The following is a 12,520-nucleotide window of genomic DNA, read 5'->3' as shown; positions in this document are numbered from 1 at the left end:
CCAACTCCATTTCACCCAACTCAACTTCTTCATGTTGCTCCAACATCTTAATTAATTACAACTACTAGTCACTAACTTAACCAAAACAAACAAATTAAGCTAAGAATAAGAAATTTCTATTGGAATGTCATATACTTATACACTAACATCCCCACCCACTATATACAATGAATTTTCTAAAGGACCAAACAGTTCAGTTTCATGTGGGGGGGGGTCTAATACTTTACATATCATTGAAATCTTTCCTTCTTGACAGTTATGACATTATTTTAACTTTAAGGTGGCAGCTAAAGTTAAAATAGAAATGCATGACAAACGAGACCTTGAATTAACACTAAATTACTCTGAGCCATCTGAATAACCAAATTAAATAAATTCTATTTTATCATCTGAAGGGCCAAAAGATAAAGGAACTAAACCAATGATGGCCAACAAGTTAATTCACAATCAATAATTAATAAAATTTTTTGCCTCACTAAGGAATAATCATCCAACGATATCCCTCTAGCAGCATTATCCATGTATAACTAATGAATCACTTCACCTAGACCACTTGAATCCACATAACAAGAATCATTCCAAATATTTATATAAACTGTATCTGTGATATGCTAAGCTTGAGATTTATGAGAAAAAAATAGAGTTTTGACATAACTTCTAGAATCTTGAGTCAGAGGAATCAACATACCAATTGAAGGGACTGCTTATGAACACATTGTAGGACATGCGTCCAACACCTCAAAACTTCTGGTATATCAACAGTAGGATGGCCTCTTGCAATTCTCTCATAAACTCAAGAAAATGTGTTATCGTTTACTTGGATATGAGAAATAATCTAAACTCTTTAAAAAATTTTCTCTATTCATATATGCTTGTGATCTTCCATCTTGGTCTTTATTATCTTGATGTAAAAAAGCCATATCAAGTGATGGAGCTACAGGGCTTTGATCCATAACTGTGAGCAAAGCTGAGCCAGAGATATGATACCTAAATGGCAAAAGTAAACAAAATCGTATGAAGGCAACGCCAAACCCATGAGAATATGAAAAATGATCTTACCTAAGATCACATTTTAGAGATAGAATAGCATCCGCTATTCTAGAAGGAAAATGTTGCACGAAGAGTACAACCAAAAGAAAACATTCTGCATCACCAACTTTCATAGTGTCAGTTGGTTGCGGAAGAGTACACACAGAAAGGACAACTTTCACCACAAAAATTGCAATTAAGTACGTGGTATATCAATTAAAGAAGAAACCAAGAGAAATAAAAAAGTAGAAATAAAGAAGATAAATTGGTTGATAAAGATTTTGAAGCTTCACACATGAGATGAATTACCTGGATGTGAAGGATAGTATCCCGACTGTATATGACATCAAATGTATCATCAGGATATGTTTTCATGGTGCATCAGGGGTGAAGTCGAGACATGTGGCTCCATGTATCATCAAGTTTGGATTAAGTGAAAAGGGGAGATGTAAATATTTTTAAATGCTTCCAAAATTGAACTAAATGGAAAAAGGATATCAGTTTACCTATCTTTCAACTATACAGATGCTGGGAAGTAAACGATCAACACTTTACTGTAAGATCCTAAATCAGTCAGGTTATTTTTCATTATCTGTCCCTTCCTTTTCGGTATGAGATTGAATGAGACCTCTCATAAAGCCCTTTATCCCGAATTGATATCCGTGATTGATCTGCTTTCTTACAAACACAGATTAAAAACTTTACTTGTTGCAAGATCCCAAGATGAACCAGCCAGCAGACATTACCTTTACACTCACCAAGTGACATTACTTAGACTTCCCCTCAATTTCCTCTAATTCCTAGTTTACCATTGGTATCTGTGACATAAATTTATAAATATGGGTTGGACAAATAGTCTAAGATAAGCTCTGTCCACATGAAAATCTATTTTTTAAGAGAGGTGCTAGTCTACTATAGTAAAACAAGAAGAAAAGAAAGATATTTTTGGTATATATGTAAAATAACATATATAAACATCATCTATACCTTACTGATATTGGAAAGTTAATATGTTATATTTACCAAAGCATGAAAAAGAAAGTTAAAAGGTATTGTGACATTCAATAAGAGGATTTCCCGTCCCAAAGGTTAATCTTAACATCTTTGTTTCATAAATGTTCTTTCACAATTTATATTTCACTAGAAAGGATTAAATAAGTTGGAGAACCTAACACAACTTAAAAATTGAGTAAATTGGAGCTCCAAAGTTTACAGGGTTGTCTATTTGGAATAGAAAACATACCTCAAATTCGAGATCTGTAATAAACCAAGGAAGAAGATCCAACAGTTAAGAAGAAAACCTTTTATAATTAACAAAGATGCATACAATTGGCAAAGCTTAGCATCGAATCCCTCACAAGCTCATATTATGCATCTGCAAATTGCGTACAATTCTTATTGATGCTAGGGAAAAATTAGCGACCACTCTACTATTTGAGGAATAAAATAAGAGTTAATTATTCACAAGCTCGTAGTTGGTGTTTGTCGGTAATGGAGAGTGAGTAGTAGGTGTTTGTCGGCAATGGGAGAACAACAATAATAACATACCCAGTAATTCCTACATAGTAGGGTTTGGAGAGGGTAGAGTGTACACAGACCCTACCACTACCTCAGATAAAGTAGAGAGGCTATTTTTGATAGACCCCCGGCTTAGAACCAATAACAATATCACAAAGACAAAAGCTAAATGCAAAATAAACTAACACTGCTAGCCACGAGATAATACTGCAACCACAAGATAAAATAAGAATTGTCTAAATCAAAATCATAGACATCATACAGCCCCACGAATAAAAACTACAGACACTCAACCATTCCAATTTCGCCAAAAAGCACACACGAAGTGAAATGTTGCAATTGAAGCACTTGATAGACAAATGAATTATAATCTTTTTATCATTAAAACCTAAGTTCTCCGCAGTATGAAATTTCAACGCTTTTGACTTAATCAGCTCAAAGCAGCAAAGACACCAACTTTGGTGATTAAATCAAGTACCATAAACATTCATATTGTCAGAAATCAAATAAATAATCTTTACAATGTCTCATAATCCCTACATTGATGTAAAAAACACTCTAGACTCCCCGAAAAATATGAAAAGAAAAAAGTTATCTAAAGTGGACAAAACACTTGTATACTACACCTCAGAAAAAGCTTATTCCAAATAACTTACACCAAAAAGCCATAATTTTTCAAACAAAATCTAACAAACTCAACCTTTACATCTTATTCAACTGATTAAAAGTTAAAAATTACAGATCTGAGAAGAAAATCAAGTGGGGTTTTTAGTTTGTATTTTTAGTACCTCAGCAACAAGGTATTCAAGAACCTTGCAGGTGAAGTTTGTGTTTTATCCGATGGCGCAGAGGTTATTGGCTATTGCTGGTGTCGCAGCAGCGCTGGTCAACGATTCTCCGGTGGCTTAGGTGACTAATGGTTGATGGCTGTTCTAGTGGTTCACCAGCCGTGTGGCCAGTGTTGGCTGATTGATGACTGTTTCATTTTACTTAGAGAAAAATAGAAGGGAGAGAAAAGAGAGAAGGAGGAGGTCAGATGCGATTATTTTCTCGTCAAAGGGAGAGAGAGAGTGAATTAAGAACATTTTATTTTTAAAATGTTTGACAGATTTTGTGAAAAAAGAGAGAGGGAAAAACTGAAAATTGATGCAATAGCTTTTATTTTTCATTTAAGTGTTGCCATAGGTGACTTATGGCAACGGTTCAAGTAACCGTTGCTACAAGCTACCCTATTGCAACGGTTATCCATCAATAGAACTGGTTGTAGAGCTACTAGAACAATTTTTTTTGCGACAGTTTGAACCATTGCAATAGACCATCTGTCGCAATGCTTTTACAACCATCGCCAAAAAGTCCGTTGCCATAGACCCAATTTTTAGTAGTGAAATTACAAATAAAGCGTGAGATTTAACAAAAAAAGGCATAAAGGAGAAAAAATATATATAAACATATGTCTAGTTCAAGACTAATAATATAAGCATGAATGAAAAATATATGAACACAAAATTTTTTTTTGATTAAGTGAAATATAATTGTTTAGTGTTCGTATCTCCAGAAAAGCCTTATTAACAAGGGTAAATATATCTTATAAATTAGAACCTAAACTGCACATTAAACGAGGCGAGCGATCAACACAAATTTGAGTCTTTATTCAGAACTTATGCGTGCCTTTGACAATACTGATGCACCCCCAGACTTCAAATCCTGAGTTCGCCTCTGCATCCCTCCTAATTGGGATTATACATTGAAAATCATGAGATTACATGGTGTATGTCAGGTGTATGTCAGTTGTAAGAAACTTCTCAAATATGAAAATGTAATTATTTTTAAGAAATATTATCTTGGCGTGGAACCTCTTATTTCAAGAAAAGTCTTTTGACAATGTTTTCTTTTAGATTTATTATTTAGTTCAGCTTATGATTTCAGATAGTCAGTTCTTCTTATGATTCAGTTATTTAGCCAACCAGTTATTCAAATTCAGTTACTCAATTACTATGTGTTAGTTAATCAATTTTAGTACACGTTTTTGTTTTCATATTATAGAGTAATTATTCTATCAGCTTATTTTGATGTTTTAAATAATCATCTCATATCACCTGTCTCAATTTTGACTCTAATCATTACGTTACTATTTATACGTTAATATACTTAGTTGTTTAGTTTTTTTTAAGTATTGTGTTACTATTACATTTAATTTTAATCTTGCGCACTAACACTATGCTCCTCATCTTGTTCTACATCTTTTCATGATCTATATTCCGTGCTAAGACTCTGGCACACAGTCAAATATATTGTTAGCCCTGCACATTCAACTCGTGGTGAGTCCTTATTGCATCCAAAGGACCTAGATATGGGCATCGATTGCAATTCTATCGGCAGTCAGTTTTATTGCATAAAGGTTGTTTGGGCCTTGTCCGAAAGAACATTATTTAGTATGAACTAAAAGATTCATAGATAGATAGTAAGTCAGTTTAGCTCAGTTGTAATAAATTTTTAAGTGACTCTTTCTCTTAGTTAATAAAATCATATTGTATTTTACTTCAAAGTTTTAGCCCATGTTTTAGTTTCATTGTTATCTTTTAGTACATTGTTTATGTTTCATGTCAGGCCAACTGGTTCTCTCGGGCCACTTGTGGTCGATGGCAAGTATGATAAACTCGATATTAGTATACGGAGTTCAAGTCTCCTATGGAGTCTATGAAGCTGCATATTTAAGGTCTTTAGGGCCCACTTCTATAAATGAGGGACTGCAAATATTTGAATAGAGTTTTCATTCTTTAATACTCTAGATTATGCAATAGAGATGTCCCCTAAGAAACTTATGTAGATTCATATATTGCTCTAAATTTCTCTGACTATGCCTCATCTTCAAGATGGTAGAAGTAGAAATCTCATATAGAAGTAGAAATCTCATACTCCTACTGATATGGTGCTCTTACATAGAGCCATAAAAAATTTAATACACTACACAAGGGCTTGAGTAGAGCCCATTAATGCATTCAAAACTTTTTACTTCTAACGTGTAAACCCTTATCTAAATAAATCATATGTTTGAGTCATAGTAAGATGTGTATTTGGATCCTTCTCTAAACCTTATTGTAGTTAATATCATTAAAGGGAAATTATGTCGCAGAACACTTGGGGAGTGTTATCACTAAAATGATAGTGTGATTTTGGATGTTATAAACCATAAGTAGTAGAATGATCTCATATTTTGAGGTATAAAGGTAGAAGTATAGTGACCAGAAAGATGGAGATAGTGGTTGATTAGGGTATATAACTAGAGTAATATATCCATTAAGTTAGTAATGTGGTGATCTGTTCGTAGGTGTCATGGCACTTATACAAATAAAGAGTTTCTCATTAAAATGACTAAGAGTATATCATTGATATAGTAAGCATCACGTTTACGTTGTCGATAAAAAGATAGAGTGGTTAAGAATTGGCCGACTTAGATGACACCTTAACGAGTCAAAGAGAGGATCCATGATGTTTAAAAGGTCATGAGCCTAGTTTAGTAAAAGAGATGTGTAATCTAGGAGAAGGAACAGTAGTACTATTAAGACAAAGAATTTTCTTATAAACTGAAGATAAATAGGAGGTGACTTTAAGGTTGATCAATATTTTTGTCACAAATTTTCAATGTACTAGTGTGTCTTGTTTATCTTGTAGTTGTAATTTTGTGTAGTATGTAAGAAATTGAGTTGTTGTTCATTTTTAGTACTAGACACTGTATTTGAACTATGAATGACCATTGAGGTGAACAGAATGATAGTTTGAGAATATTGATGCTAGTTTATGGAATTGATTTAGTAGGCTGGATGAGTTTAAGTTGACTAAATTGCATTAAGTAAATGGTGAGTAAGTTACTATATAAAGGAGAGAAAGGATTGACGTGTAGCTAAGGCAGTATGTTGTTGCATGCTATTCTAAGCTCCGAAAGTGCTACATGTCCCTAGTTTAGTATTCTTGGGTTGCTAAGTATGGAGAGTGCGAGTTGTGTATCTCATTATGTTCTTAATAATTAAAGTGAGGGGATTTTAGATAGATGATGTTAAATCCCTTATTGTAGTTTTATTTTCATTTATTTGGATGGAAATAAATTTAGAGGTACGATGTTAGTAGACTAGTAAGAGGAGATTAGATTGTTAATTGACGGATATTAAGCATTTTAATATTATTTTTATGATATTTTAATGCTTTGAGATAATGGTAGTAACTCTTTGTCAATTATTCTATCTTTGCTCCTAATCAGTTTTTGTTCCTCCACTATGTGCAGCAGTAACTCCAATTTACTACTGATGTTTTATGTCATTTAGTCTCACCCTTTTCTTCTCCTCTATTTTTATAATAGGCTGTTGCATGTTAGTGTTTTAGGGCATGAATGTGCAACTAGACAATTACTATTATTCATTAGTGGTGATAGAATATGGACATAAATTTTTTTTTGTAACTTTTACTATTATTTTACCTCTTTAATATTGTAACTTTTGTAATTTAAAGGTCATTGATCTTTCCTCTTTACTACCCCTTATTCATTCTTATTCATTACAAGGATGAATACCTCACCTATAAATAGAGGTGGTTTGGTATATTTTTCCAAATACAAGAAAATATAGAGTGCATAAAAGTTAGTAAAATAGAAAATGTATTAGTTGAAGAGGGTGTTCTTTTTTGTGGAGCTTTGAATTCAACTCTTGTCCAGAGTATGTTGAGTTGTACTTTGTGAAAAGGCTGTTGTATTTTGGAGGGGACAAGTCAAGAAGATTACTGCTGGACCACTGAAAACATTTGCTGCAGTGGGCTTAATCTCCTTATAGAGAGTGAGATATCTACGCGTCAGTCAAGAAGAAGATTACTGTACTTTCTTAGTTTTTTGTATTTTTAATTATAATTTTTTGAAATTTTGCCAACATTAAGTATCCCCATAAAAGTGGAAGTTATAGAATGATGATTTTAAAAGCCAGAGAATGTCCAGAGAACTATCTCAAAAGGAAGTCCTAGCATGGATATTGTATCTAAAAAATAGCTTATCAGGGAGAGATTAACACTCATGTGTATAGTGATACCACGATCGTTAGAGTCAAATAAATATAAGTCAGCTTAGAGAATATGGAATAGGTCCACAAACATAAAATGTTGGCTTTTAATATAAGGAATAAATAATAGGATGAATAACCAAATCATGTCTTGAGAATCAGATAGTGATGTGTTTCAGAAAGAGTTATGATAAGATAGATATCCATTCCTACTCTAGTGTATTCCTCATATCTCAGTTGTTGAGAAACCCTATTTATGTCTTGCATATCAGCATCATGCCCATGACCCATGATCATGCACTTCACACAGGTTATTGTCCATTCTCTATTCCTAGATGAGAAGTCTACACATAATGGTACTAAACATACTGTCCAAAATTTATAAATATCAGCCTTATGTTATACCGCTCATGAGATATACATCCATATTTCACAGTATTGTAACGCCCCAAATCTGGCACCTAGAATGCTACACGGTGCTCATGACCCCGAAGGACCACAAGCTAACCCATGACTAATATCTGTAATGTAGCACTGACTAATACATTGTAAATATGTGGAATATAAGCTGTAAGGCCAAGAGGTTCAAAACTGAACTAATACTAAATATAATAGAATGTCTGTAATAAGGTATGACAATACCTAAAATTGAGATAAACTGTCTGAAACATGCTGTAGTCTGAAAGCCTCTAAACTATCTGAAAATTGTAAAGTTGATAGGACATGTCCCCAACTAACTCCGAACTATTGAAATAATAAAGTAATAAAATAATCATGCTATCCTCGAATGATGAGGACTCACTGCAAGTCTGGCTGTTGAACGTCTGATCTACTAAGGATGCTCGGGAGATCGTGCTTCAAAACCTATGGTATAAAATACCATAGCGCAAATGCGTCAGTACATTAAATCTACTGGTATGAAAGTGAGGTAGGCTAAATACAAGGGTTCTGTTATGACCCAAACTAGGGCCTAGCCGTGACGGACATCCCAAACTATGAAGACCCGGATGTCCTACTCTATCTGATCTGGTAATCAGGCACAACATTCATATCATAAAAGAAAATGCGGAAATATAATTTGATACGGAAACATGGCTATTAACTCTGGGTTTCAAGACATAAGAAAGAAAACTGCAATTCAAAACATTTGAATAAGATGTGACTCAGTTTGCAAAATCTCTACTACATCTCAAAAATGTTATGAAAACTGGGACAAGGCCCCCAGTAGACCAAAACAACGGAATAACATAATTTGAAATAATAGTCCTTCTGGAACAAAGAAGGCTCACCACTACACAGATCACTTCTCTCTGAAATACTCTACTGATTAGCCAGACCCTTAGACTGAACCTCCGAACCTGAGAGGTAGGGGGTCAATAAATATGTACTGGTATGCAGAGCAAATTCAAAATAATAATTTATATTCAACATAAATGAGAGAAATTTAAAACAGTTCATAAACATATCACATAGTAAGAAATCTCATGGGAATTTATGAAAGACTCTAAAAGAAAATCATCTGAACTTTAAGAAATTCTTTGTTTAGCTTCTGTGCTAGGTGGTATACCCTACAACTCTTAAATTAACCGGTCTATATTGAATTCGTCATTGACCCGGCAGGGAAGCCTCCAAACCAAGTATGCCGCAAGGGTTGGAGTCTCTGAATTTGCTACGCCACACGACCGATGCCAGTGTAAATATAATATACCCGGATCGGCAAATCATGATTTTAGGATAAGAGTTACTTGAACTTAAACCTTCTTCGAGTAACCACCTAACCCTGTTTAAGCCCGTTCTTATCTCTTTAAAACATGCATTCTCTTAAATCAAACTCTGAAAACATACTCTGTTATGGCATACATACTTATGGTATTGTCATACCATTGACTTGCAAGTCACATCTCTGAGCCATTATTATCATATTACAATCTCTGTTTCCAAAACATAAATTCGGGACCACCATATCAATAAATCATTTCAAAGAACTCTTTCTCTAAAACTCATGTAAACACATGTATGTAACTCTGTTTGTCAAACTTTCAATGATGCAAGGTGATCATGTCAAATCTCTTAATCTCATGCAAATCTTTATCTTTTAACAAAATATATTTATATCAAGAAACTCCCTCTCTTAAATCTCTAAATCATGCTCAAAATACTATGGTATTTGAGTAAACAAATTTTAAGACAAATTTCAAGGCATAAATCATGCATTTCAAATCCTTCACATTAAGATCATAAACTTAAAGTCATCACTAGAGAGGAATTTCATAAGTTGTGCTCTCAAACAATCTTAAATCTAAATTTTCATACATATACATATACATGTAAATAAATTTAAGGGGGAAAGGCCTAAAGACCAAATCAACAATACAATTAAACATTCATACTGCATAATAAATCATGTATTTCAAAAACTCCTTCTAAATTCATACTTAATAATCTTTAAATCATGTTCTAGTGTTTACAAGACTATGTAGTTTTTAGGATAAACCCCACGTACCTCGATTTAGAAATTTGATGGATGATTCTTGAAGCCTAATATTTGGGGATTCCAAATCTTCAATCAATCTTGAAAACCCACGGTTAAATCTTGAGTTTTTGGGTTTTCTTGTTGAAATCCTAAGGAGTGTTCTTGATGGTTTTTGATGAAAATATCAATAATGAGGTCATTTGGGATTAGATCCTATGTTTAGGTTGATAAGGGGGTGGAAAATACCCAATATACCCTTAATGAGATGGATTAAAAATATAATAAGGATCCAGATTTCATGGGTCACCGTGACGCGCTTCAATCGCAGTGGCTCACTGGAAATTGACGAGTGGGATTCTTAAGGTCACCGCGATGTGGAGCCATCACGTTGTCTCACTGGTTGGGACCTGAAACTTCAGCGCGACACGCCACAATCGCGCTATGCTACTGGAATTTGAAAATTTCTAAATAGGCCCCCTCCGCGATGCTCCAAGCACCAAAATGACGGTGTTTTATGACTAGAACTTAAATTACCCATAACTTCTTGCCCGGGTATCGGATTTGGGCGAATCTTATATCGACGGAAAGCTCATTCAATTTCCCACATGATAAAAATTTGAAATTAGGGAGATTATATATGGTTTAAACTTTACAAACCTTGGAAGTCAAAAATGAGACTAAGCTTCTTTGACATAGTGCTAGTCATTTAACTTTAAGATCATATTACCAAGAGCTACCACATGCACGATTTTTGCAGGGTGTTACATTATCCCCCCTTGGGATCATTTGTCCCTGAATGATAGCGCTGAACACAGACAAGCACAATTTAAAGTGTACTAAGGCCATAAAAGAATAGTACAAAGATTGTACATTTCATTTCGTCATCCACTAGATCAAATAAGTCTGGGCATCTATCTCTCATGTTATTTTCTAATTCCTAAGTTGCTTCCTCAACTTTCTGATTTCTCTACAACACCTTAACCAACACTATCTCTTTGCTCCTCAACTTTCAAACTTGGCCATTTAAGATTGCAATAGGTTTCTCTTCATATGCTAATGAGTCTGTCACCTTGATCTCCTTTATAGGCAATACTAGGGAATGGTTTCCAATACATTTCTTCAGCATGGATATGTGGAATACCGAATAAATAGAGCCCAAACTTGCAAGCAATTCTAACTCATAGTAACTCTCCTTATCCTTCTCAAAATCTGGTATGGCCCTATATAACGAGGACTCAACTTACCCGTCTTCCCAAAATGTATGACTCATTTCATAGGAGAAACTTTGAGAAATACCTAATCACCAACCTCAAACTCTAAGTATCTTTTCCTAACATCATCGTAGGTCTTCTGTCAACTCTAGGCTGTCTTAAGTCATTCTCTAATAATTTTCACGTTCTCCATTGCTTGATGAACAAGATCAGACCCAAATAACTGAGTTTCACCCACTTCATACCACCCTATTGGCGACCTATATCTTCTTCCACACAATGCCTTAAAAGGATCTATCTTAATACAGGCATGGTAACTGTTATTATATGCGAACTCTATCAATGGAAAGTGATCTACCCAATTCCCCTTGAAGTCAATTATGCAGGACATCACCTTCTGTTGACCTACATCTTTCTTAATTGCATCAAGATGGGATCTTCGATCTGCTTCTCTTTAACTTCCACACAAAGGAATGATTTAGCTATCTCGTGAACAACTACCCCTCTATCTTCAGAATCTAAGAGTCGTACTCCAAGATTTGTAAGTTGGTGAATATCCTTTACCATCTCTCTTTTCCCTTCTTCAACATGAGAAAGGCTACCCATTGACAACTTGCTAAGGGTGTCGGCTACCATATTTGCCTTTCTTGGATGATAGTGTAGGTTCATATTATAATTATTTAGCAATTCTATCCAGCGCCTTTGCCTGAGGTTTACTTTTTTCTGCTATAAAATATACAGTAAACTTTTATGGTCAGTGAAAATATCAACATGCACCCCATAAAGATAATGCTGCTAGATTTTAAGTGCAAATATCACAGCCGCTAACTCTAAGTCATTGGTGGTGTAATTTCACTCATGCACCTTTAACTGTCTGGATGTATAAGCCACCACCCTACCGTGCTGCATAAGTACACACCCAAGTACCACACGGGACGCATCACAGTATACAACAAAACCCTCTATGCCTTTCGAAAGAGTCAGAACAGGTGCTGTAGTCAATTTGTCTTCAACTTCTCAAAACTACTCTCACAGGAGTCAGACCACACAAACTTCACCTTTTTCTGGGTTAACTTAGTAAGTGGAGCAGCTATGGAAGAAAATCTTTCTACGAATCTTTTGTAATACCCTGCCAAACCCAAGAAGCTCCGAATGTCGATTGTAGTCGTGGGTCTGGGCCATTTTCTCATTGTCTCAATCTTTTGGGGATCCACCCTAATCCCACCACTAGACATAATTTCCCTAATAAA

The 12,520-nt window shown here is 34.6% G+C and overlaps 1 protein-coding gene across 21 annotated transcripts in view; it reads right to left on the bottom strand.

Annotated features, from left to right (window-relative positions):
• The window catches only part of LOC124895546, a 32,513-nt gene extending 28,834 nt beyond the window's left edge, over positions 1-3,679 (bottom strand). For 8 of the 21 annotated variants that reach the window (XR_007051783.1, XR_007051785.1, XR_007051778.1 and 5 more), the window contains exons 1-3: positions 3,336-3,664; positions 1,339-2,404; positions 689-987 (exon numbers count right to left, since the gene is read on the bottom strand). Coding sequence is in view for 5 of the 21 variants with exons in the window: in XM_047405980.1 (XP_047261936.1) it covers positions 689-726 (38 nt within the window). In the remaining 16 variants the exon portion in view is untranslated. Of the gene's footprint in view, positions 1-688; positions 988-1,338; positions 2,405-3,335 lie in introns of all 21 variants that reach the window. The other 13 variants (XR_007051782.1, XR_007051779.1, XM_047405978.1 and 10 more) reach the window with 10 other exon arrangements.
• Between the last annotated feature and the right edge of the window lie 8,841 nt (positions 3,680-12,520).

This window comes from Capsicum annuum, unplaced genomic scaffold, assembly GCF_002878395.1.
Source record: "Capsicum annuum cultivar UCD-10X-F1 unplaced genomic scaffold, UCD10Xv1.1 ctg82882, whole genome shotgun sequence".
Classification (NCBI taxonomy): Eukaryota; Viridiplantae; Streptophyta; class Magnoliopsida; order Solanales; family Solanaceae; genus Capsicum; species Capsicum annuum.
Note: the sequence above shows the minus strand (reverse complement) of the source record. Positions and strands in the feature narration are given on the sequence as shown.